Source organism: Aricia agestis, chromosome 6, assembly GCF_905147365.1.
Source record: "Aricia agestis chromosome 6, ilAriAges1.1, whole genome shotgun sequence".
NCBI classification, from domain to species: domain Eukaryota; kingdom Metazoa; phylum Arthropoda; class Insecta; order Lepidoptera; family Lycaenidae; genus Aricia; species Aricia agestis.
In genome coordinates this window covers 14,019,862-14,044,761 of record NC_056411.1, presented here as the reverse complement: position 1 = coordinate 14,044,761, position 24,900 = coordinate 14,019,862, and the positions used below count along the sequence as shown (strand labels likewise).

General features: G+C 35.2%; 3 protein-coding genes across 3 annotated transcripts; 2 read left to right on the top strand and 1 right to left on the bottom strand.

Annotated features, from left to right (window-relative positions):
• The first annotated feature begins 938 nt into the window (after nt 1-938).
• On the top strand, nt 939-8,725 carry LOC121728171 (SH3 domain-containing protein Dlish). The gene is made up of 7 exons (XM_042116295.1): nt 939-1,068; nt 2,695-2,888; nt 3,179-3,366; nt 4,277-4,443; nt 6,466-6,564; nt 6,956-7,101; nt 8,445-8,725. The coding sequence occupies exons 1-7, from the start codon at nt 1,020-1,022 to the stop codon at nt 8,607-8,609; spliced, it is 1,008 nt and encodes a 335-aa protein (XP_041972229.1). The 5' UTR covers nt 939-1,019; the 3' UTR covers nt 8,610-8,725.
• A 2,249-nt stretch (nt 8,726-10,974) lies between these two features.
• On the bottom strand, nt 10,975-13,937 carry LOC121727718 (28S ribosomal protein S15, mitochondrial). Its single transcript, XM_042115696.1, has 5 exons — nt 13,672-13,937; nt 13,390-13,523; nt 12,380-12,453; nt 11,916-12,037; nt 10,975-11,319 (listed from the first exon to the last, which is right to left on the bottom strand). The coding sequence occupies exons 1-5, from the start codon at nt 13,857-13,859 to the stop codon at nt 11,016-11,018; spliced, it is 822 nt and encodes a 273-aa protein (XP_041971630.1). The 5' UTR covers nt 13,860-13,937; the 3' UTR covers nt 10,975-11,015.
• Nucleotides 13,938-22,264: 8,327 nt separating this feature from the next.
• LOC121727732 (iron-sulfur cluster co-chaperone protein HscB) lies at nt 22,265-23,973 on the top strand. The gene is made up of 3 exons (XM_042115712.1): nt 22,265-22,709; nt 22,885-22,970; nt 23,611-23,973. Exons 1-3 carry the CDS (start codon nt 22,438-22,440, stop codon nt 23,910-23,912), a joined length of 660 nt encoding a protein of 219 aa, XP_041971646.1. The 5' UTR covers nt 22,265-22,437; the 3' UTR covers nt 23,913-23,973.
• Nucleotides 23,974-24,900: the final 927 nt, after the last annotated feature.

The window sequence follows — 24,900 nt, the reverse complement described above, 5'->3', positions numbered from 1 at the left end:
ACACAATACACTCACTCTTCCAAAAACTTTACGAGATTGCCCCAATGCACCTTACAATTGTTTTATAAATATTTTGTTTATACTCTTACAATTTATTTACTTTGAAATTATAATTTCATCGTATTTGTGGGATTTTTTTGGGAATTTATAGTGAATATTAGGGACAATTACATTAATCATAATTTATAAGCACTATAAATGTGATTACAAATAGAATACTTTTTTGATTTTAAATTGGAAAAAATAATTATTTAGTCTGGCAACGTCGGATAACAGAAAATGGCCATTATGGAAAAGGAAATCACTTTGCCTATTTTTAAATATTATCTTTTTATCCTGGCTTTAGATCAATGTAACAAAATCGTTGAAAATCATTTACGAATATATGTTATTCTTTGGTTGCTATGCGTTCCTAAGACGCTTTAAAAACTTTTACCTAAAAATCTGCCATAGCTCTTTCAGCAAAATCGATTCAGCGGTTTGGACGTGAAGAGGTAACAGACAGACAGCTGATAGACCCACTTTCGCATTCATAATATTAAGTATGGAAAGTATGGATACGAACTACATGTTAAAAAGTTTGAAAATAAGAACCTGATTCGGTCTTGTGCTTTGGCCTTTGCTTATCAAGATAGCGCCATCTGTTGACTAATAACAAATTGATGACTGCTTGAGGGCTGAAGCCTCTACCGACTTTACTTTACTACTTTATTACTTGTTACTGTGATTTTAATAGTTATAAAAGATATTGGATTTATCTGTATTATAAATTATTATACCATAAAAGATTTTAAAGTTTGCTGGCAGAAACCAAAGTTACCAAAGACGAAGGGAGTGAAGGGACGAACTTTTGACACTTGGCCATGACGAATAGAGTATAGACTATAGATAATAGAGCGAAGAGCTTTTATGTAGGAGACTCAATTTGCTGTTTTTTGATGATTTTTTGTTAAATTTGTGATGAAAACGTGAATTTTCCTTTATTTTGTATAAGTGTTATGGTGTTTCATTAAAGCAAAATGGCTTTTCTATGTCCCGTCAGAATAAGAAGGGGGAAAAAGAAGAAATGTAAGTACAATTTATAAGATTGTGAGAGAAGTTTTCAAGTCAATGACCTCAAACTTTCTTCTCACATGAAAATAAAACTTGTTAAATCTGTCTCTTTCATAGCAAAAACTTGCCTTTTGCATGCCATTTGCTGATAATGGACTTACGGTATTTTATGAAATCTTACAATTATTTATTTTGAAAAACTTGTAACCTTATATTTTGTTATTGTCCAAAATAAAATTATAAGTACTGGGATAAAAGTCATCAAAATATTCGCTTACACCGAAAGGTTTCAAAGCTCGTTTATGCTTATCGTTTACAACCATATACGGCTGATTCTCCAGACCGCAAAATTTAGTTGTCCGGACGTATAAACTACCCGTAGAGTTACATATGTAGACCTTTGTATTTTTTTATAGTAATATAAGGTGTGATCTAACTGGGCCACCTAGGTTCTATAGAAAAACTTAATTGTAAACATAATTAAAATTAATTTAAAGGTCGAAAAATTGATTCCCTGGACGTGTCCTGTCCCCAAAATTCACTATAAATTCCCAAAAAAAATCCCACAAATACGATGAAATTATAATTTCAAAGTAAATAAATTGTAAGAGTATAAACAAAATATTTATAAAACAATTGTATATAAATGTATATATCGTTATATAAATAGAAAAAGTCATTTTAAGATTTGTCCTGGCTCACATAGTGATTCCCTATACGCTTCACTTGGAGGCTCGTACCTTCCTAGTTATAAGAAGCACGTGGTTGCGGGTGTGCAGGGCGGGAGGTTCGGTAGCCCTCTAAACATCATGGAAGGAGGTCACACAATTTGTTGCTCCGTTTCCGAGTTACAAAGGAAAATATCTGATTCCCTCAACCTTGGTTCCTTACACAATTGATTCTCTATTCGCTAATTACAATGTCATTTCCAATGTTAAGTTTACTTAGACACGATGTAAATGACGATAATGAGTATGGTTTTTAGTTAGACTATTTATTGTTTAACCTACATGCACAGTTTTTGTACACCTCAGGAAAAACTAACTTTTTATTGATTCCCTCTGCATACATTTTGATGATTCCCTGGGTATTTTAAGTAGGGAATCAAAATATTTTACATTTATTTATCCAATTAGTACATATTTTTATTAAATATTACTATTTTTATTAAAATAAATTACATTATCTTCATATACTGATACAAATAAATGACACCAATAAGTAAAATATATTTAAAAAGAAATTTCTTAAAGTCAAAATATTTTAAATAAATTCATTTTCCATTCATTGTATTTGGTTTAAAGAACAAGTTTAGTTTGTAGACAATTTTATACATGTTTATATTTAAATTGAACATGTTTATTTAGCTGAAAAAGCTTTTTTCTATTAGCTTTGTTGATTCCCTAGGTTAGGAAAATTTAAATCATAATATCTTCTAAAATTGTGAAGTTTTAGAAGATATTATGATATATTATTTTTATAATTCACTTAAGAATAATATATGATTATTGATTTTAAAAAATATGCAGAAATAAAAATGTACCAGGGAATCAACTAAATAATCCAAATTCGGAGAAATGCCCATACACAGATCGAAGTTGCAAATACATCAGAAAGTAATTTTATCAATTACATTTTCAGCTAGCAGTATAGATTCTGATAAAGAAGCCTCCAGACCAGGCTCGGGTTTGAGCCCTGGTATGGGGCGGATCACAGGCTCTGCAAGTATAGAGACTCTGGTGAGAGTGGGAATTGAAAAAGAACATGGTTTGAGTCCGGATTCCAAGATGGTGGTGCTCCATGATTTTGCTCCTTGTGTGGATGATGAATTGGAGGTAGGAAAAATGAGTCACAGGAAAATTATTCATTCTTAACCTTTACACTAAATTACAGTTATAATGTCTTTATTTAAGAAAAACTATTTAGTTATTTAGTGTAATAAACTTCAACTAAAAGAGATTTTGAGATTTATTATAAGATTTCCTGTTATAACATTTTTATTATAATATGCTTGGAATCACATTGTTTATGCACTATTAATCCCTCGATCGTGGATTCCTGGAAATCTATTGTTTTCATGGTCGAATTCGACCGTTTGAAAGTTGAAGCATTAAACTCTTTACAGGTAAAACGAGGCCAGATTGTGAACATATTATACAGAGAGAATGACTGGGTGTATGTCATAGTAGCAGACTCACGCAGGGAGGGCTTTATACCCCACTCTTACTGTGCGCCATGTGGACAACATGACTTGAAGAAGAAGCTACCGAGAAGTCGGTCTCCCACTGATCTAGCACACAGAGAAGTTTCACAGTGAGTAACAAGCACTACTGTGCTAAGTTACATTATAATAATAATGATAATAATATCTATAGACGCTTCACACCACGTCAGTCTGGCCCCGTGCTAAGTACCTGAAGGACTTGTGTTACAGGTACCAGACAATGGAAATATATTTAATACTTATATTTTATACGTGGGAGAGCCATGCTTCGGCACGAATGGGCCGGCTTGACCAGAGAAATACCACGTTCTCACAGAAAACCGGCGTGAAACAGCGCTTGCGCTGTGTTTCGCCGAGTGAGTGAGTTTACCGGAGGCCCAATTCCCTTCCCTATCATCCCCAATTCCCTTCCCTTCCCATCCCTACCCTCCCCTATTACCCTATTCGCTCTTAAAAGGCCGGCAACGCACCTGCAGCTCTTCTGATGCTGCGAGTGTCCATATATTTAAGATATCACACACATATTTAATACACATCCAGACCCGGGAACATTGAAAACTTTTTTTTCCGTCGGCGGGATTCGCCGCGACCCCCGGCTTGAGCTGCCACACACTCAACCAATTGAGCCACAGAGGTCGTCAAATATTAAGAATTCAATTTGGAAATTATTTGCCACTAGTTTTGTTGACTGTATTTCTATGAAGAGGTAAAGATATAATTAACTAGATGACGCCCGCTTTTGCGCCAAAATTTCGCATATCATTTCGCGCTCGGGAACCCTACATGTTTCTGTAAAAAAAGTATCCTATGTCCTTTCCTGGAACTCAAAGTATCTCCATACCTTTCAGCAAAATCAGTTCAGCGGTTTAGGCGTGAAGAGGTAAAAGTCAGATATACACACTTTCGCATTTATAATATTAGTATGGATGCACATACACTCATTATATATTTTGTTATGTGGGATAAATTTAATAGTTCTAATTTAGGTTTATATTTCAGATTATCATTATCAGATGGTGCAACAAATGATGGGCACTCAGAAATGGGCAGTGAGGGTGACTCATGTCCATTCAGCAAAGATCCTTCAGGGCGATATGTTGTCTTGTATACTTTTACTGCCAGAGATGAAAATGATGTTGACGTTGAGAGAGGAGAGTTTGTTACAGGTAAGTAAATAATAATTGTTTTTTTTTTATGGGCAAACAAGCAAACGGGGCACCTGATGGAAAGCAACTTCTGTCGCCCATGGACACCCGCAGCATCAGAAGAGCTGCAGGTGCGTTGCCGGCCTTTTAAGACGGAATAGGGTAAAGGGAGGGTAGGGATGGGAAGGGAAGGGAATAGGGGAGGATAGGGAAGGGAATAGGGTAGGGGATTGGGCCTCCGGAAAACTCACTCACTCGGCGAAACACAGCGCAAGCGCCGGTTTTCTGTGAGAACGCGGTATTTCTCCGGTCGAGCCGGCCCGGCTTCCACGTATATATATTTAAATATATATTTCTTACGCTTATACCCAAATGTAGGGATGTCTTAAAATCATAATATTAATATGTAGCTACAGTCTTAAACTCACTCACTCGGCGAAACACAGCGCGAGCGCTGTTTCACGCCGGTTTTCTGTGAAAACGTGGTATTTCTCCGGTCGAGCCGGCCCATTCATGCCAAAGCATGGCTCTCCCACGTCTGAATGTTTCTACAATTAATGTCACCTTTAGCTTTAAATTTATATATATTTTTTCTAACATGTATTACATTATCCAAAATGTATTGAGAAGCTACTGTCAGAATACCAATTTCTTTAAACTTTTCTTTCAAAGATTCATATGTAGACATTTTGTAAATCGAACGTATAGCTCGCTTCTGCAGCACAAAGATAGTATTAATATCGGCAGCGTTTCCCCATAAAAGGATACCATATGACATTCTACTGTGAAAATAGCTAAAGTATACTAATCGTGCTGTGTCTTCGTCAGAAATTTCCCTAATCTTTCTGACTGCATATGCTGCAGAACTGAGTCTATCTGCGAGTTTAGCAATATGAGGACCCCACTGTAATTTACTATCTAGTGTAATACCTAAAAATACAGTAGTATCCACCAAATTCATTTTCTCATCATTCAATAGTGCATTGGTTTGAACTTGCCGTACATTGGGCAAAGTAAACTTTAAACATTTAGTTTTCGTAGAATTCAAAAGTAAATTATTAACATTAAACCAATGTACTATTTTTGAAAGAGTACTGTTTACCTCGTCGTAATTAGACTGTTGTCTCTTCACTTTAAAAATAAGTGAAGTGTCATCAGCAAAAAGTACTATTTCATTATCATTATCCTTAACTAGATAAGGTAGGTCATTTATCTAGACGAGAAAAAGAAATGGGCCTAAAATAGATCCCTGTGGGACACCTAATTCTATTTTGGTTCCATTGGATCTCTTATTATTGATTTCATCCCTTTGAGTCCTATTTTTGAGGTAAGATGTCAAAAGGTTGAGTGCTGAGTCCCTTATGCCATAGTGGTGTAATTTCCTAATCAATGTAGCATGCTCGATGCAGTCGAAGGCCTTAGAGAGGTCACAGAAGACACCTAAGGCATCGTGCGATCCCTCCCAAGCTTCAAATATACTACATAGAAGACCTATACCAGCATCCGTTGTGGAACGACCCTTAGTAAAACCGTATTGATTTTCGAGTAATAAATTTTTTGAATTAAAGTGTACCAATAGCTGTTTTAAAATTATTTTTTCAAATATTTTGCTAAGAGTCGGTAAAATCGATATAGGTCTATAATTTGTCGGATCAGACTTAATTCCCGCTTTAAATAAAGGTATAACCTTGCTGTGCTTCATTAAGTCAGGAAAAACACCATTCTCTATACAGTTATTAAAAATCATTGCTAGATGAGGAGCTATGATGTCAATTATTGATTTAATAATTTTTGTAGACAAGCCCCAAAGATCGGTGGTATTCTTAATGTTTAATAATTTAAAAGTATCAATAATGTCTTTGGGGTCAATCTCTCTAAACTTAAAATTGACATTACAGTGTTCATTGTTGTGGTGCTTATTGGCATATTATGCATTATACAAACTTATCTCTATAAAATATATTAGACTTTTTTCTATAGAAATGAAAGGTTCCTTTCAAGGCCCATCCATCATTGGTTGAACTATTTTTTTCCTATTTCCAGTGTTGAATAGAGAAGATCCTGATTGGTATTGGATAGTCAGGAGTGATGGTCAGGAAGGATTCATTCCATCAGGCTTTGTGTATCCTGCTGTAGTCCAAGGTAACCAATCTTTTCCGTGGTATTGTGTTACTTACACATATTTAGTACAAAAAAAAAGCTTTTCTGGAAGTTCTTTAACAATCACAAAATCAATTAGGGCCACGCTGCACCGGAATGGCAGCGGCAAGGCGAGCATTTTCAGTGTCATACGATGTTAAACTTTATCTTCATTATTGTAATACATGGTATCGCTTGAGAAGTCTACGGCCGCCCGTGGCCGCTGTGATAAAGATAAAGCGCGGCCCTTAGGGCTCAGTATAGCCACAATAACAATGATTTCTTTCTATCGAAGAATGTAGATAAAATTATGTACTACATATCTGAAAATCTGTCATTGTTTCAGAGGTACAATCAGTCCATATAATATATTTTTGTTTTTCCCTTTGTACAGCGGCTCAGCAAGAGAACAATCAGTCGATGCACTCACCGCCAATGTCCAACTCCATGGTGTCCGGCAACAACACCAGCCACAACACGCAGCAGGACAACGAGGGACGCTATCACGGAACTGAACTAGTCATGCTCTATGATTATAAGGTAATCAATTATGGCAGTATATTATGATGATGTTATCTGGTGCTTAAAGTAGTTATAAAAACGCAGATTAAGTTTTGAAATGTTGGAAAAGTTACTTGACAGCCAGACACAAGGTCAGAGAATTTGAAACTTAATAGCGTAAAGACTCTTGCTAACTTGAGACAACAGTATATTATAATATAATACATAATATTTGTGTCTGTGCACCTTCATGTAATTTTTATAGTTTTTCAAGTGATTGAGAGCCATAATATAACAACATTGCATATCGCGATAAAGTATACAACTTTCTAATAATCTAAGGCCCACTTGCGCCAAAACTTTGAGTTAAATAAATAACCCGGGGTTTAATAACTCAGTGTTAACGTTTTTAATTTTTAACTCATACTACTTATTGCACCAGAAGAATTTATCCCAGAGTCAACTAACCCGGGCTTATGTCATGTTCATTCATTCTTTTTACATCCAGCCAAATATGATAGATCGAATGCTGAATAATTTAAGTGTACTGCTCTCTCTCGCTCCACAGTACTTTAAATAAGGCTATCTCCTTATGTCAGATTTGAAATGACACGTGGTTCTATGTCGCATTGTGCGTGCGTGTTGTGATATTTTGTGCAAATAAATTAAGCGGAAATTGATAAAAATTGGGAAGAAACACTTGTGTCCAATGTTTATCTAGTCTACCTATTTATAAAGGAGTTCACTAAAGACGCACTAATCCAATGATATTATTATTAAACTTTGGTAGGGAATTACTTTTTATGCTCATTTGTATATTGCAATTATTTTCAATTTTATTTAATAAAAAGAGAACAGTTTATTTTTCTAGACGAAATCTTCAATGGAAATCTTTGTCTCTTTGTGAGTAAATACGGGACCCTAAACAGATCGGTCCGTTCTACAATCCTTCTTTTATATGAGTCTGAACTAATGTATTCGATAATTTCTTCATCATCATCAGATATCAACCACTGATCATTTATCATGGTTAAACACAAAATAAAACCGGTACCTATTACTGAACACAACAAACTACATAAGTCATAACCGAAAAATCTCAGTTTTGATATTACTAACCCAGAGTTAGTTGATTTAACCCTCCGACATCGGTGGGTTAAAAATTTAAAAAATTAACTCGAGGTTAACTCCTAACTCTTGGTGGTGCAAGACATGATGTGAATTTAAATTCGAAGTTTAATTTAACTCAGAGTTAAGCGTGTTAACCCAGTCTGGCGCAAGTGGGCCTAAGTAATGTAATATCTGAAAGATATCCTTAAAATGTATATTTTATTTATGGGAAGATTTTACTAATTCATTTACTTAAATCACTTTTCTTCTAGGCTCAAGCACCAGACGATTTGACAGTGAAGAGGGGAGAATGGGTGTACGCGGATCTGACGCAGCAGACAGTGGAGGGGTGGCTGTGGGCGCACGCGCCGAAGACACGTCGCTCGGGCTTCATACCCACCGCGTATGCACGCGCGCCGCATACTACGTCGCTATAAATTACTGACACTACTTCTATGCCGTTTCTGGGCCTTGATTGATGATTCACAATTAATAATTCGGCTCGGATTCGGAAACTTCATCGCGCGACATCCAATAAACGCTCGCCGCGCTAAGCAATAGCCGCGTACTAAATAAAATATATTTTTATTCAAAATGGGTATCATGATACACTTTTTGAAAGTCGAACGAAGAAACTACGTTGCCTACCACCGGTTCGGGAACTACCCCGCCGAGAAGAACCGGCGTAAAAAACTCGCACGAGGCCATCTTTTACTAAAAAAATGGAAAATTACAATGTTATGTCTTACAGCTATGTAACAAAAATAAAAGAAAAGTAACCTGCATGGAGCCACCCTACTCCCAAGGTGTGCTGTCCTCGATGGAATCATTGACTTTATAATACGCTTTAGCACACAAACATTCTTTAACTGGTTTTTTAAAATTGTTTAAAGGTAGATTTTGAACATTTTCTGGGATTTTATTGTATAGGCGTATACATTGGCCTTTAAAGGATTTGCTTACTTTGGCTAGTCTTAACATTGGTATTGCTAACTTGTTCTTATTTCTAGTGTTTACATTATGATTATCACTTTTCTTTTTGAAAATATTTATGTTCTTTCTAACATATAAGAGATTTTCCAAAATGTATTGAGATGCGACGGTCAGAATTCTTATTTCTTTAAATTTTTCTCTTAGAGTTTCAAAAGATGACATCTTATAAATAGAACGAATAGCTCGCAGCACAAATATTGTATTAATGTCCGCCGCGTTTCCCCACAAGAGGATGCCGTAAGACATTATGCTATGAAAGTAGCTAAAGTAAACTAATCGCGCGGTCTCTATATCAGTGATTTCACGAATTTTTTTTTTAACAGCATATGCAATATGTGGACCCCATTGTAACTTACAATCCAGCGTTATGCCTAGGAACACGGTGGTGTCTAGTAAATTCATTTTCTCATCATTTAGTAGTATGTAGTACATTGGTTTGTGCTTGCCTAACATTTGGCAAGATACATTTTAAACATTTTGTTTTCTTAGAGTTCAAGAGTAAATTATTAGCACTATTTACCTCGTCATAATTAAATTGTCGTCTCTTCACATTAAAAATTAGTGAAGTGTCATCAGCAAAAAGTACTATCTCATGCTTATCTTTAACAAGATAAGGTAAATCATTTATATAGATGAGAAAAAGAAAAGGGCCTAAAATGGACCCTTGTGGCACACCTAGTTTTATTTTGGTTCCGTTAGACCTTATGGAGTTAACTTCCACCCTCTGAGTTCTATTTGTAAGATAATACTGACTAAGCGAGCGGCCTCGCGAGGCAGTTGCTCGGTTGATCAGGACGTGCCTAGTGAGCGCGGCAAACGTACCGAGGCGCCTTTGAGCATCGACAAAAACCGACAATGCTCGGCTCGGGCCGCGGCACGCTCGGGCGAGGCAACGCATGCATTTCCCTCGGGCGAGGCACGTCCTGACCGACCGAGCAACTGCCTCGCGAGGCTGCTCGCTTGGTCAATACGAGTACGCGGTACGCGGCTAATGACGAATGACCGCACGGTAAAGTTTCCGAATACGTGTCGAACCAGAATTATGAATCGCCCTGCTGAGCTTTTTAGCAGCTCCACTAGCGCTTTTTATAGGCTATCGAAATATTAACCAACAATGCTGTTGAATAGAAAAACTTGTGCCAAAAAATCTCTAAAACCGGAATGCTTGCCATTAACACTAGTAGATGTTTCAATGACAATGATTAGTCTAAACTCTAGATTCAACAGTTGACATTGAATCTTTGATGTTATAAAAATAATAAGTTTCAAATTACTTAATTATTATGGATGTTTAGTTAAGATTTTGTTGCATTTGCATCTTTTGCTCACAACAGACTGGTTACTACGAAATTATTCTCGCTCCACTAAAAATTTCTTTTGAGATTAGTTTATACACTTTTAGGTTAGTTATATTATGATATTTCATGTTTATAGCAATTAAGTGTTATAAGTCAATATTTCTAAATTTAGGTGCCTTGTAAAGAATAATAAAATTCTACATTTCATTGTTAGGTTAGGTATTGAAATTTCGCAAGACTTATTTATGGAATCCTTAGATCTATGAAACTGTCTTCCTTAGTACGTAAGCTGTTTGGATTTGATGTAAATTATCCGTCCTTAAAGGTGCCTATAACGCTTTGTATTTTTTACAATAAGTACATAATAAATCATTTTAGAAAAAAAAAAACATCTTTTTTATAGTAAGTAAGTATGTATTCCGACTTGATATTTTTTTAGGCCAAAAAACAAGCAAATTAATAATAAAATTAATAAATACTCAGACAAAGGTATTTTAAAGAAAGATGTGCATACATAATCTATTATTTTTATTGTTTTAAAATAATATTATTCTAATCCAAAAGTATATGTCTCTTCTTCTTTCTTGCCTGCTGTTTCAATTCGTCTTTTGCTTTCCATTCTTCCAGCTGCTCCTCAACTTTCTTAATATGTTGTTCGGTAACTGTAATAGGTAACTGTAACTCTATTTGCTCACTTCTGATGAATTTCAGAGCCTGCAGCTTCTCCTTCAGAAATGGCCCCTGCTGACTTTCGAGCAAGTTTCTATAATCCTCCAGCTTCTTTTGTCTTATTTCATCACAGTGCATCTCTGTTAATTTTCTTAGCGACTCCTTTCGTGATAGCTTATGAAATGATCTGAAACAGAAAATTTTCTGTGACTTTAAATATAGGTGTTAGTTTTTACCACTGACCTCTATAATACACTGGACAGCCAATCGCTATCAATAAAATGTTCCTATTTACTATACTACTATAACAATAGACATAACTACTATTTTGCAAATGGCGGTTGTAATTTTTATGTAATTAGTTCACAGTACGCTCACCGCGGCGCTTCAAATCGGCACAAAAAATAGCTGTCATTTTGTATGGCATAGCCTGTCCAGTGTATTATAGAGGTCAGTGGTTTTTACTCAACTGTGCCAGGAGGGTTATTTTGTGGGTTTGTTACATGTACACATTCATTATTCAATAAACATAGCCCTCCTTATTTCTTTGTCATAATCTAGAAAATACAGCAGCTTGATAAATTAGAGGCGGTACAACGTGGGCCACCTTATTGAAGAACGTATCGCAATGATGATCCAGCTATTCATTGAATCAATACATTTCAAAACTGCCCTTTTTGATAACAGATAGCCATAATGTAATATGGCAGATTATACAATCCAACTGCAACATATCTACCTTTTACTGTAGTTATTAAGAAGAAAATAATTATAAAAACTTACTCAGGATGTCCTTTGTATTCAATGTTAAGCTTTTCAAGTAACCATTCAAACTTCTTATAATCATATTGACGCAAGAATTTGAGCAGCTTCTTCCTTTTGTCAATAAGTTCTTGAACTACTTGCTGTGAATATAACGAAACATTTTAATTTAAATATTAAACACTTAACAATACCTAATTATTATCATTTTGTAAAACATATTTAAAACTGTTTTTAAATCACTGACAAAATATTTGTAACATTATCAAAAAACAGTCATTAAACCATTTGAAAACCATTTTTAAGCAAAGTAAAATATATGAATGTACTTAAAAGTTAAAATATACAAACAATAATAATAATATTCAAAGCTTTCATTGAGTCTGCAGTATTTCTAGAACAGTTTTTGATGTCATGGAGTCCAGAAAAACTTTATGTAATTTTTCATTCCATAAGACTTTATTTTATATTTTATTAAAACTTACTTTGGCCTTGGTATGTTTTGGATATTGTTCCATTGTCTCCTGCAAGCATCGGATAATACCAGTGAATCTCGCAACTGCAATTTTTTTTAAACCAATGTCAATCATAGTCATACCTAATCTTATAATTTTAATTATGTTGCATACTAGACAATTTTAGACTTGAACAATACCTAAGGATAATATTTTTATATTATTGGGTATAATATTGGGTATATTTTATACCATACAATGTGTCCCGACACCGATGTCCGATCCTTATCATGATGTATGGCATATTTTAGTGACAGATTGGCTTTCAAAACTTTTTTTTTTCTAACTTTTGAAAATAATTTTTTTTCTCTGGCTTCATACTAATCTGACCCATATTTCATAAGTAAATTGTTATAACTTCTAAACTATCTGACTTAGAGCATAGAAATAAAGCAATTTATTTAAGATGAAAACCTCCTCTATCTTAAAATAAAAAGGAACCAGTTTAATATGCTAGATTTTTTACAAAAAGCCATTAGTTAAAAATACACATTTTTATTTCCTTAAACTTTGGTTTTCCAATGTTAAATTCCACGAAATTTATAACATATTGCCTGTGTAAGTGTAGTCCACAAGTTTAGCTATCAAATGAGATCTTTTTTATCTTCATAAGATATTTACATGAGAAGTACTGGTCAGAAGGCCTACTACAAAACTGTTTTTAGACTCAAACAATCGGACGATAATGCCGATTCCTGCTCTAACAACTTCATTTTACGTTTGTTGGAGTAAAATGCGGCATTCTCGTCTGATTGTTTGAGTCTCAAAACAGTTTCATGGTACAAGGCCTGATTAGTGTAAAAGCCCGAGAAAAACTAAAATGGCTGCCATTTTACAACTGTGAGAAAAAGAAAAAATTTGAGAGCCAATTTGTCGATAAAATATGTCATAGATTACATACATGTGTACACATTGTATGTAAGTACACTATGGGACTAATAATGACTTTTTCATGATGATAACAATAAATACATTCTTACTCCTAGTTTCTGCTGTATTGTCATCATATTTGTGCCTTCGAACTCTGTTTATGAGTTCCTTCCGGACCAAGTTGTTATGTTCTTTTTTGCCCAGATGTTCTACACTAAAGATTCTTTTCACTAACTCCGGTGCACTGAAATGAAAAGCGTATAAGTAATAACTTTAAATTATTTCATGCAATTTGGAACTGTATGGTTGTGGAAACTGCAATGAATAACAAAATATAGTAATGATCAATGATATTATATGAAAAACTCAAAGGTAATGACCAAAACACTCACTCTTTTATTTCCTCACTTAGAGCATATTTCTCAGGAAGGGAATATTTTGGGATTTCAGGTTTGCTTTCTAAATCGCCAGATCTTTCAGGTTTATAGGCTGGTACGTAATCGGGTCTTTTCCATTTGACGTTCACTAACTGTTTCACACCACGGCTTTGAATTAAATTCCAAGTAAACTGTCGCAACATTTTCAGCTTCAACAGTTAAATTTATTTTCTTATTATTAATTCCAAATAAAATACGAGATATTCATAACCTAAAAAGTAAAAAACACATTACTAGTACCTATATATTGTAAAAAACCTCTTTGAAGCATAGATGAAGTATATCTTCTTCTTTACAAGTGGCCGACTCAGTGAGCCCAAATATATACTAGTAATCTGTGAGTGAGCCGATGAAGTATATATTACCTCAAGGCTCAAGTCCTCAATGCTTTGAAGTCTGACTTATCATAATTGATCTGTAATAATAATATCTATGTCATCATCTGTCAAATAATGTTGTACATAGTGATGGGCAACTCGAGTCACTAACTCGAGTTGAATTCTCTGTGAGCACGAACCACAGATTACTAGTATATATTTGCACGAACATAACTGCCTGCACTCGCCCCAGACGAACATCTCGTGCCAGTGTTCCTCTCTAGAAGTAGTTGACAAACATAAGTACATCGGTCTCATAATCGATAGCTGATTCTGTTGGGGCCCTCACATTAATTACGTATGTAATAAATTAAAATCAATAACGTGTAAGTTGTACGTTTTGAAATATAAATTACCCTTTAAAATACTAAGGTTACTTTACCTGGCTTTAGCTGACTCGATTATTACTTACTAGATGTCCCGCGCGGCTTCGCCCGCGTATTTTAGGAATTTTACAGAAAACGTACATTTTCCCATAATAAATATTTTCCCCGTTTTTCCCGCATTTTCCTGAGTTTCTTCGGTCGTATTAGTCTTAGCGTGATAATATCTCTAATGGTTCCTGTTCTTAAAACAACGCCGAAACTCCCAAACTTGTATCTATAAAGAATCAGGAGTTCTCTCAGCGCCTTCCGAACCACGGTATACCAGGTATATCTCGGTGCAAAATCTTACTTGTTGGTAGCATATGCTTAGAATACTTCTCACGAAACCGAAGTCACCACACGTTTCCCTATAAGTTTTGAGGAGTTCCCTCGATTACTTATGGATCCTTCATCAGATCACCACTTTTGTGAATATAAAAATCGGGTAACATACGGCGGAGTAATCGTTGAATATAAGAAAACGAACATAACACCTCCCCCATTTTGAAAGTCGGTTAAAATTGTAGCCTATGTGTTATTCTGATGTATAAGCTATATTATTGTAAAGTTTCATTAAAATCCGTTCAGTAGTTTTTGCGTGAAAGAGTAACAAACATCCATACATCCACACATCCATACATCCAAACAAACTTTCGCCTTTATAATATTAGTAGGATGTAGCCTATAATATATTATCACGCTAAGACCAATAGAAGCGGAGCACCAATGAAGAATGTTTCAAAATCGGGTGATTTTTCCTATTGTGCTGCGTAAACGATAAAAGTTTCGCAAAAATTGGCAGAATTTTCTTTATTTACCCATGAATTAGTTACTCTCTCGGGTCTGTGGCTGTTTGGTTGTTCGTTTTGTTCGGTGTTGCTATGAGTCTGTGCGGATGATTTTCTTTCTCTCTGTATTCGATTTCTATCACTATTCTGGCTGAGGCGAGCCTCACGCTCTACAGACGATTCTCTTTCTCTCTGTATTCGATTTCTATCACTATTCTGGCTGAGGCGAGCCTCACGCTCTACAGACGATTCTCTTTCTCTCTGTATCCGAATTCTATCATTTTTCCGACTGAGGCGAGCCTCACGCTCTACAGACGATTCTCTTTCTCTCTGTATCCGATTTCTATCACTATTCTGGCTGAGGCGAGTCTCACGTTCCGTTGACGATTCTTCATCTCTTGCTGAACGTGCTCTTTTGGCATTCACTGTACTACGACCTATGTTCGAACGACGACGTCTTCCAGGCATGATCGTATAGTAATACCCACAAAGCAACAAATAACCCAATCGCAAAGCAAAAACAAAAGTCCGTTTTTCTAACCAAGTCAAATATATTTTTATCGACAATTCAGAAACCAAAGAACCAGAAACAATGAATATCTGAAAGAAAGCGCTGTGGTTGCTCCTCTGCGTTACCGTCTGCACAACCACACAATGACGAAATACACTATCTACTACAATAACATAAGCCCGAAGCTTATGAGAGCCCCCGGCCGGTTCCGCCGTAACCGCTATGTCCCTCGGCCGCCGCCGCGCGACATATTTTTTGATTCCGCGTAAGTTTATACGTTTGAAAACTTCTAAAGTATTGATCGAAATTGTATAGTGTAAAAGACAATTATAATCTACATTTAATGTCTTAGCTTCCAAACATGTTTATTTGGATAAGGGTTAATGTTGTAAATTGTTAAAATCGCTTCGTAAATAAGCCATTATTTTTCGTAAAAAGTAAAGAACAAAAATGGCTATTGTGAGTTATCCCTAAGAAATAGACATATACCATCGCGGACTTTTTTGTTTACCTTATTAAGGTGTACAATACTGTAGTACATTATTTTGATCTATCTCTTAGGGTTTAGCCAGCGTTTGCAATATAAACGCAAAAAAATGAATTTATTTACGACATAACATTAGAAACCTCTAAAATTATCAGTGTTTCTCTACCATATTATGCATATGTTATACATATAAACCTTCCTCTTGAAACACTCAATCTATTAAAAAAAACCGCATCAAAATCCGTTGAGTAGTTTTAAAGATCTAAGCATACATACACACACACATACATACAGACAGCGGAAAGCGACTTTGTTTTATACTATTTAGAGATGGTATAAGTACCTACGGTAGAACCTATAAAACATACCTAGAAGCTATCTACAAATTACAAATAAAAATGCTAAAAAATATTACTCCTAAGAATATTATAAAGAAAATTATAAACAGTGAAAATGAATTATTTAAATATTGTCATGTTATGAGTGTATATGATAAAATTAAATTTCAAATTTTAACAGATCTTATAATCCAGATTGTCTAATAGAAAAAAAGAGACCTTCGAACTTAAGAACAGTATCCTATTTTAATAAATATGTATTGCGAAAGTTCAACAATGTTTATGGTCAAAGAACTTCAGATTATCTAATACCACATTATGCTAATGAACTACCAAATGACCTACAAAAATTGTAAAAGCTATAGATAAAACCAACAAGTATATTGCTAAGAATTTGTATCATAAGTTAAAACGGTACTACTTACCTAATGTTAAAAATAATAGCTAATAATATTATGTTGTTGTATGTAATGTATGCTAAGTAACAACTGCACTACATTTACCTAAATAACAAGTCAATAACAATCTACTTATTGTGTAATAATTAGCGACTCGCTGGATCGCAGATAAACACTACGTGGTTTCCGTGGTACGGCACTTTGTTAAATACTGTATTTTTTTAGATAAGTAAATAAACGATTAAAAAAAAACTCGAGTTCAACCCGAGTTACGTGAATTTTAACTAGAGTTAAATCGAGTTTAGTTTTTCCGAGTTGGCACATCACTAGTTGTACAGTTCGACAAGGATGGTATATTATAAGTTTATGGATGTAGCCTGTATATGGACGTCAAAGAGAGTAAAATTACTACGTTTTAATGAACGTGGTGACTGGTGAGAAAAGGAACTACGGTACCTAACGCTTTTATCCATAAACTTATAATGCAGTAAATAAGTCCATGCTTTTATCATACAAAAACGTCATTTTTGACAGTTCTCTTGACCAGCAGCGCCCATTCACATTATTAACATATTCATATTATAAAGCCTTGTCGAACTGTATAACAAACATTCCCGCGTTCCATTTGAAGTTAGAAATGATTAAAACGCTCAAAATGCCTCCTATTTTGAGCGTTTTCATCGTTTTTAACATCAAATGGCGTATACTATAATGTATTCGGTACCTACTGAGTAACGGGTGTCGCCATCTAGTAGGTAGGTACCGAGTAACGAAACGTTACTCACGAATGCGGTTCGTTACACGCATTTTTGGTAGTTGCCATAATTTTTTATTTTAATAATATGTTTTTTTTTTGTTACTAAAATGTCACGACGACATATTTTATAAGCGGTAACTAGGTTTAATTTTATTTTATGAAAAAAAAATTATAGTCTGGGTAGAACAATAATATGATATGTTAAAATATAATCTTACGGTTTTTAATAATATTAAACGACACGACTAATTGTGTTATACTGTGCAGTATGCTGTGTTATGTATAGTCCGTCAAGAAAGTAAAGAAATTAAAAAGTGGCAACATCGAAGTGTCATCCCTTTTTTCTTAGATTGATTTATTTATTTATTTATTGTTGTAAGGACACCAACAGTACATACATTAAAAAAATATGGAAATGATCATAAATAGTCAACAGGAGCTGATGCATGTACCTTAGTAGGTGACACACCATTTACAATAGCAAGTTCAAACACAAAATTATGACGCTACAATAATTAAATTAATTAAAAACTAACAGTAAAATTCATATTATACTACATTACAAACGAATAAAAATAATAATAATAATAAGTCAATAAAAGAAAAATACAATAAACAGAAGGCAGAAGGATAAAATGAATTGACACATAAATTGTAAAAAAAATATTAATGATAAAAATTAATAAAATCTAAAATTACTTAATATTAAATAGTTCATTATTTAATTTTGTGGCGGTACCCACAATTCGCCTAACATTCCTGCATCGCGCTATCGAAGTTTCGGAGAACGGCAAGATATATACAACGTCTGAGATGACGTCAGTGGGCTTCGGCCTGACCGAGCATGCTATCTCGCTCGGTCGGAAGATCTTCCTTTTCGGCCGCCACGAACAACGTTAAATTGGTGACCACCGACAAGAACACGCATCCTTCTGGACATCAATCATCATCAACACTCCTCGCCCCTCCGCACCACGTCAGCAGACATCAAGCATAACCGGGTCGCCTCGACCATAAGCCGCGTTGGAGGTCCGCGCCGGTCGAACCTGTGTCTGGCTTGAACGGGGCAGCCATAGGCTACAACGACCGGTCAACAAGCAGAGCACGGGGTCCCTCTCCTGGTCATTGCACGCGTAGCTTCGGCCCACACCTGACAACACAAGCGCATCGAAGAATACCACAGGTCTTCGGGGGGGAGTGATGTGGCGGTACCCACTATTCGCCTAACAATCCTGCATCGCGCTATCGAAGTTTCGAAGAACGGCAAGTTATATAGGTACAACGTCTGAAATGACGTCAGTGGGCTTCGGCCTGACCGAGCATGCTATCTCGCTCGGTCGGAAGATCTTCCTTTTCGGCCGCCACTAACAACGTTAAATTGGCGAACCCGCGTCTGGCTTGAACGGGGCAGCCATAGGCTACAACGACCGGTCAACAAGCAGAGCACGGGGTCCCTCTCCTGGTCATTGCACGCGTAGCTTCGGCCCACACCTGACAACACAAGCGCATCGAAGAATACCACAGGTCTTCGGGGGGGAGTGATGTGGCGGTACCCACAATTCGCCTAACATTCCTGCATCGCGCTATCGAAGTTTCGGAGAACGGCAAGATATATACAACGTCTGAGATGACGTCAGTGGGCTTCGGCCTGACCGAGCATGCTATCTCGCTCGGTCGGAAGATCTTCCTTTTCGGCCGCCACGAACAACGTTAAAATTTAATTGATATAATTTAGAACATGCAAAAAATTAAAATTGTGACAGTGTATAATTACGTTTAGAGATAAAATTAATAAAAAAATAAAAAATATTGCAGTTCATTAACAAAGGATAATTTCATTTAACATAAAAGTGACCAAAAATTTTCTTTTTAAATTTATTGAATGAGTCATGAAATATATCTATGTCATTCATCTAGATCATTGTTAACTATATTATATTCGTTACTCATTCTAAGAATTGGTAAGTCCCAAATTAGTTTTGCTAGATTTGAAAGGGATGACACTACGATGTTGCCACTTTTTAATTTCTTCACTTTCTTGACAGACTATATTATTATACAGGATGCAATTATTAAACCTTCCTGCCAAATTTTGATGTAACATTAATACTTGTTAAAAATCAAAATACACGTATTATAATAAAATATTGAGAAATAGCTTCCGAAAGTTATCCTAAAAATCACTACAATTAAAGCACTTATTCCACTTTACTAAATTTAGACGTCTAAATAAATTTAGTCAAGTGGAATAGCATTTAGTAACTTTCTAAATGCCGCCATTCCACTTCACTAAATTTAGTTACTGAATCATTTAAAGACGTCCACTGGATCTCGGAAAAAATCTGTCAAAAATAGAAATCCAAAATCAAAAAAAAATGGCGCCCAGCCCCGCCCCCTTTTTACAAATAATGTAATATTTTTACATCCAACCCACATTTTATGTTTCTGTGAAAAACATTAACAGCTATGTTAAATTTTCTATCATAATAATTGTAGTATTTAGTCTGATTTAATATTCTTTTCACAGTATGTACTTTGAAAATTATTTTCTGACTCTTTGATTACAAATTAAACAATATTTTGTTATAATCTACACGACGGAACCCTAATATTAGAACCTTGTATCAACAATTCATCGAATCATCTTGAAATGTTTATAAAAACAGCCGTGATTTACAACCCGAAAAAACCGGTTTCGTATAACCCACAAGCAAAACTTCGTCATTAGTGCTATACAAATAAAGTTCAAAATGGCGCGGCCGGCAGAAAATAGCCGTTACCTGTTAACTTTTATTCTCAATTGTTTAGAAACGTAATGCATAATATTGATATAAATTGTGTTGGATACATTGTGTAATAACTTGTATAAGCGTTTTATGTAATTAATTTACAAATATATGAAGCAAATCACGTCCAAATCACAAAAAATAAACCAAATTTTTGAGTGTAACCTAGAAGTTTTTACGATGTATTTCTTTCAAATGATTATCTAAAACTATTAATTATTAGTAAATTTAACTATTTTACTACTTACATTCGTTAAATCAATCCATTATTTGAAACAAATTACACAACACTGCAGAACACACACGAAAAAATTCACGATTTTCAAATGACTGAAAAATATTCGTCGACCACAGATTGTATAATATTTTGCATTCAGATTGTGGCAAATGTATCATAGATCGTAACTAACCAAACTTCTTCATACAAAAGTAGTCTCTAAATCAGCGAAATACGAAATATAATCGAATGAAGAGCGCAGCCCACTTATGGCGCTTGACATTTAGCGCGGCCCAAGTGGGCCTTATGGAGATTATGGAGTAACTAAATTTAGTCAAGTGGAATAGCATTTAGTAACTTTCTAAATGCTATTCCACTTGACTAAATTTAGTTACTGAATCATTTAGACGTCGAAATTTAGTAAGGTGGAATAAGTGCTTAATCGTGACCACCAGACCACGCGTCGCCCGCGCGTGACGTGACTCCGCGCGCGCGCCTCCCCCCGCGTCACCCCCTCTCATATCCATCGCCGCGAGTAACCGTTCTGGAACGATTTTAAATGGAATAAAATAATATCATTAAAAAAAAATAACACCCTATTTTTTTGTTTTGGTTTCTCTCCTAATAATACTTAAGCCCTGGAAAAAATTGGCAGGAAGGTTTAATTGCACCCTGCTGCATATTATGCAGTATGAGGCAAAAAGTAACGATACAATAGTAACGAGTACTAACAGTTCAAGTAACGAATACACAAGGACGTACGTTTTTTTTCGTTACTTTTAGCTCTACTGTCAAATAACAGGTGTCAAAAATACTTTTTTCTACTTTTCCATTGAAATTAACTTTATAATAATTTAGCAACCTGTTTTAAGCAATACCAAGCAAATAATTAGCCCTTCCTCAGGAAGGGGGAACAACTAACAAGAGGTCCCATAAAGGGGGCATTTAAAAAAAAACATTTGGTTGGATCTAGGCTTCCGCTTATCTAGAGCCTAAAGAAGAAGAAGGAGTTTTTGGGAGAATGTGAAAGAGTGATGTTGTGTTTTTATATTATTTTCCTAAAATTGTGTTATCTGGGTTTTCAATGTATAATATTGGTAGGATATTAACCATTAAATATTCGTTATCGTGCACAAGTGTAGGAAAGTGATGTAATAACCAGAAACGTGCTCTTTTGTGTTCCCTCCAAAACTCCATCAAAAGTTTCAGTAAAGCGTCCTACCACTTTACTGAATCGACCGACTTGACTTCTTGACTGTATTTACTTTATACTTAGACTTTGACTAGACTTTAGACCTGACTGACCTGACGATAATATAGAAAAAAATTGTATAAAGAATATTGTTTTCCCGCCATAATATTATACTCGACACTGGCCATGGTTATAGCCGAAGTGCCATTATATGAAAAAAAAAAAAGAAGAAGAAGACAAGCAGACAATGACACTTGACTTTTCTCAAAAGTCAAACTGCAAACAGCTGATTTTGGCAAAATTTTGGCATTCGTTTCCATAAATATACTAGTAATCTGTGTTCGTTTCTAAACACAACATTGTGCGCAAATTTGGTGAAAATATTTATATTTTGTCTTGCTTTTTTAATAAATAGGCACTAGTTATATGAAATAAATTTTACCAGACTAATAATACTGCAAGTGATATATATCTGAATATCGTGGTAAAATTTCTGTAACACAAAATGATCACGTCTAGATTATTTTGCGCAAAAAATTTTTATAAATCCACATTCATACAATTTAAGTATTTGTCATGCTGGTCATGTGGCAAGGATTCTCAAAATCTTACACATAACATATTCTGTCCGAACTGCGGAGTTCTACAAAAACCACTGGACAAAAACTATTTTAAGGTTATGGGAGTAAAGGAAACATTCGACCTAAACGAAAGTGAACTAGCTAAGAAATACAAAGAATTACAGAAACATCTTCACCCTGACAAGTATGCAAATCGGTGAGAAAACTTTTAAATGCTGTTATCTATGCCTAAAATGTCTTGATATCTATTTTTGCTTGCAATGTTTGAGTATTACATCATAGCAAGTCACACATACTTGGCGATAGACAGGCTCAATATCATAAGTTAATAGCAATAGATAAATTGTAAGTTTTCTATTTTTATATTACAGGAATAAACAAGAACAAGAAATATCTGCAGAGTATTCTTCATTAGTTAATGATGCCTACAAAACTCTTCTGGACCCACTTTCAAGAGGTATTTCAATATTCTTTAGTGTAAAAAATCGTAGGTTACTTTTGTCTCAAATTGAATAGAGTAAAAATGTTACTAATATTAAGTACATATACTCTACATTCTACAAGTACATGAAGAAGATTAAAGAACTGTCAAACAACATGCAGGTTTTTTGGGAGATTGTGCTTGACTAGGGGCTAGGGCTGCCATCCATCCGTATTTCCCCGGATTTGTCCTACTTTGAAGGGTGTCCGGGGATCGTTCGGCCTGGTTTTTGTAAACTGTTAGATTGAAATTCGGACACTTCTGTTGAAAGAAATCCAAATTTTAGTCCTGCAGCAATAAATGAAAGATTAGAACTCGCTAAGCTATGAAGTATGATTTCGAGTACTTGAGTTAGTCAGATTTTTACAAATTCTTGTTCCAAAAGATAAATGATTTAGTAAAAATTGGCAAGACGTAATCATAAATACTTTTTAAGAGCTTTCAGTGGAAATAACCATATTTTGGCCAAATGTCCGGGATTTTTGTCGAGCTTTACTGGCGACAGCTATGTAGGTGACGGCAGCCCTATGCTTGACTATGACTCTGAAATTATGAGCGTAGTTTGTTAACAATTAAAATTTTTTAGTTTCATAAGATTTCCTTTGCATCTTTTCAGGTATTTACATGCTAAGCTTGTTAGGTAAAGAAATACCTGAAAAAACCGAAGTTGACAATCAATTCCTCATGGAAATTATGGAGAAAAGTGAAGAAATTGAAAACGCAGAAAGTGAAGCTGACATTTTAAGGTTGAATGAAGAAAACAAAAAGATTTTGAATTATCTCCAACAGAGAGTTTCAAAAGCATTTTTTGATGGTGATTTAAAGAGTGTTTTACAACTTCTAGGTCGTATGAAGTATTATACTAGTATTGACGCCCAAATACAAAGCAGCATAAGAAACAAAGGAATTATAAGATAAGCACTAATTAGGTTCTTTGAAATTCAGATTTTATATTAAAATGTGAGAGTAGAGGAGAGTGATAAATATTAAATAATAATAATCTAATAATATTAGAAACAAAATAACTTAAAGTTGAAATATTTTGTGAAGTCGAATTTTAGCTGCTTTTGTTATATTTTTGTCTGTTGATAAAATAAAATTTATTATTTGTTCATTTTTATTATCATATCATTTTTATTATTTTAATTCATTTTACTGTGTTTACATTACACTTTACAGTCGGGTAGGCCATGATGCTAGGTGTTCCAGCGCATTGTCGCGGAGTGGTGTGGAATGTGGTGTTCCCACGAGTGGAGCCCAAAGAGGCAGAGGTGGTGGGGCTGCGGTCGTGTATCACGCGTTTCCCGTAGTCCCACCTTTAGGAGCCGGAAAACCGTTGGGGTTTTAGTGGGAAGTCCCGGGTGCGGATATTACGTCCGTCCGGGGAGTCCCAAATACCCCGATGGTCCCCAGGCCCCGGGGATGTGTAAAAGCATTCCCCCAACGAAAAAAAAGGTATATTACAGCAAATATTTTATACAGGGTGCAATTTAACCTTCCTGCCAAATTTGGATATATTGATCCTTGTTAAAAATTAAAATACACGTATTTCTTCTTTTATAATCACTCAGTACTAAAATTTTGAGAAATAGCCTCTGAAAGTTATCCTACCAAACACCACAAAATATGGACACATGCGCGGCCCGGCCCCGCCCCGCCCTTCCATTGACATTCTTGCAGTGACGGATTAAGACTACTTGATGCCCTAAGCAATCCATGCCTGTGGGCCCCCCTATCCGTATCTCAACTAGAATCGGTCTTTGAACCTTTACTCTTCTGGTGCCCCTCAGACGTGATGCCCTAGGCAATTGCTTAATTTGATTAAGGGCTTATCCGTCACTGCATTTTTGTTATTATCATAAGTTGCGAATTTTCCCTTCATGCCACAGAATAGATAAAAGTACAA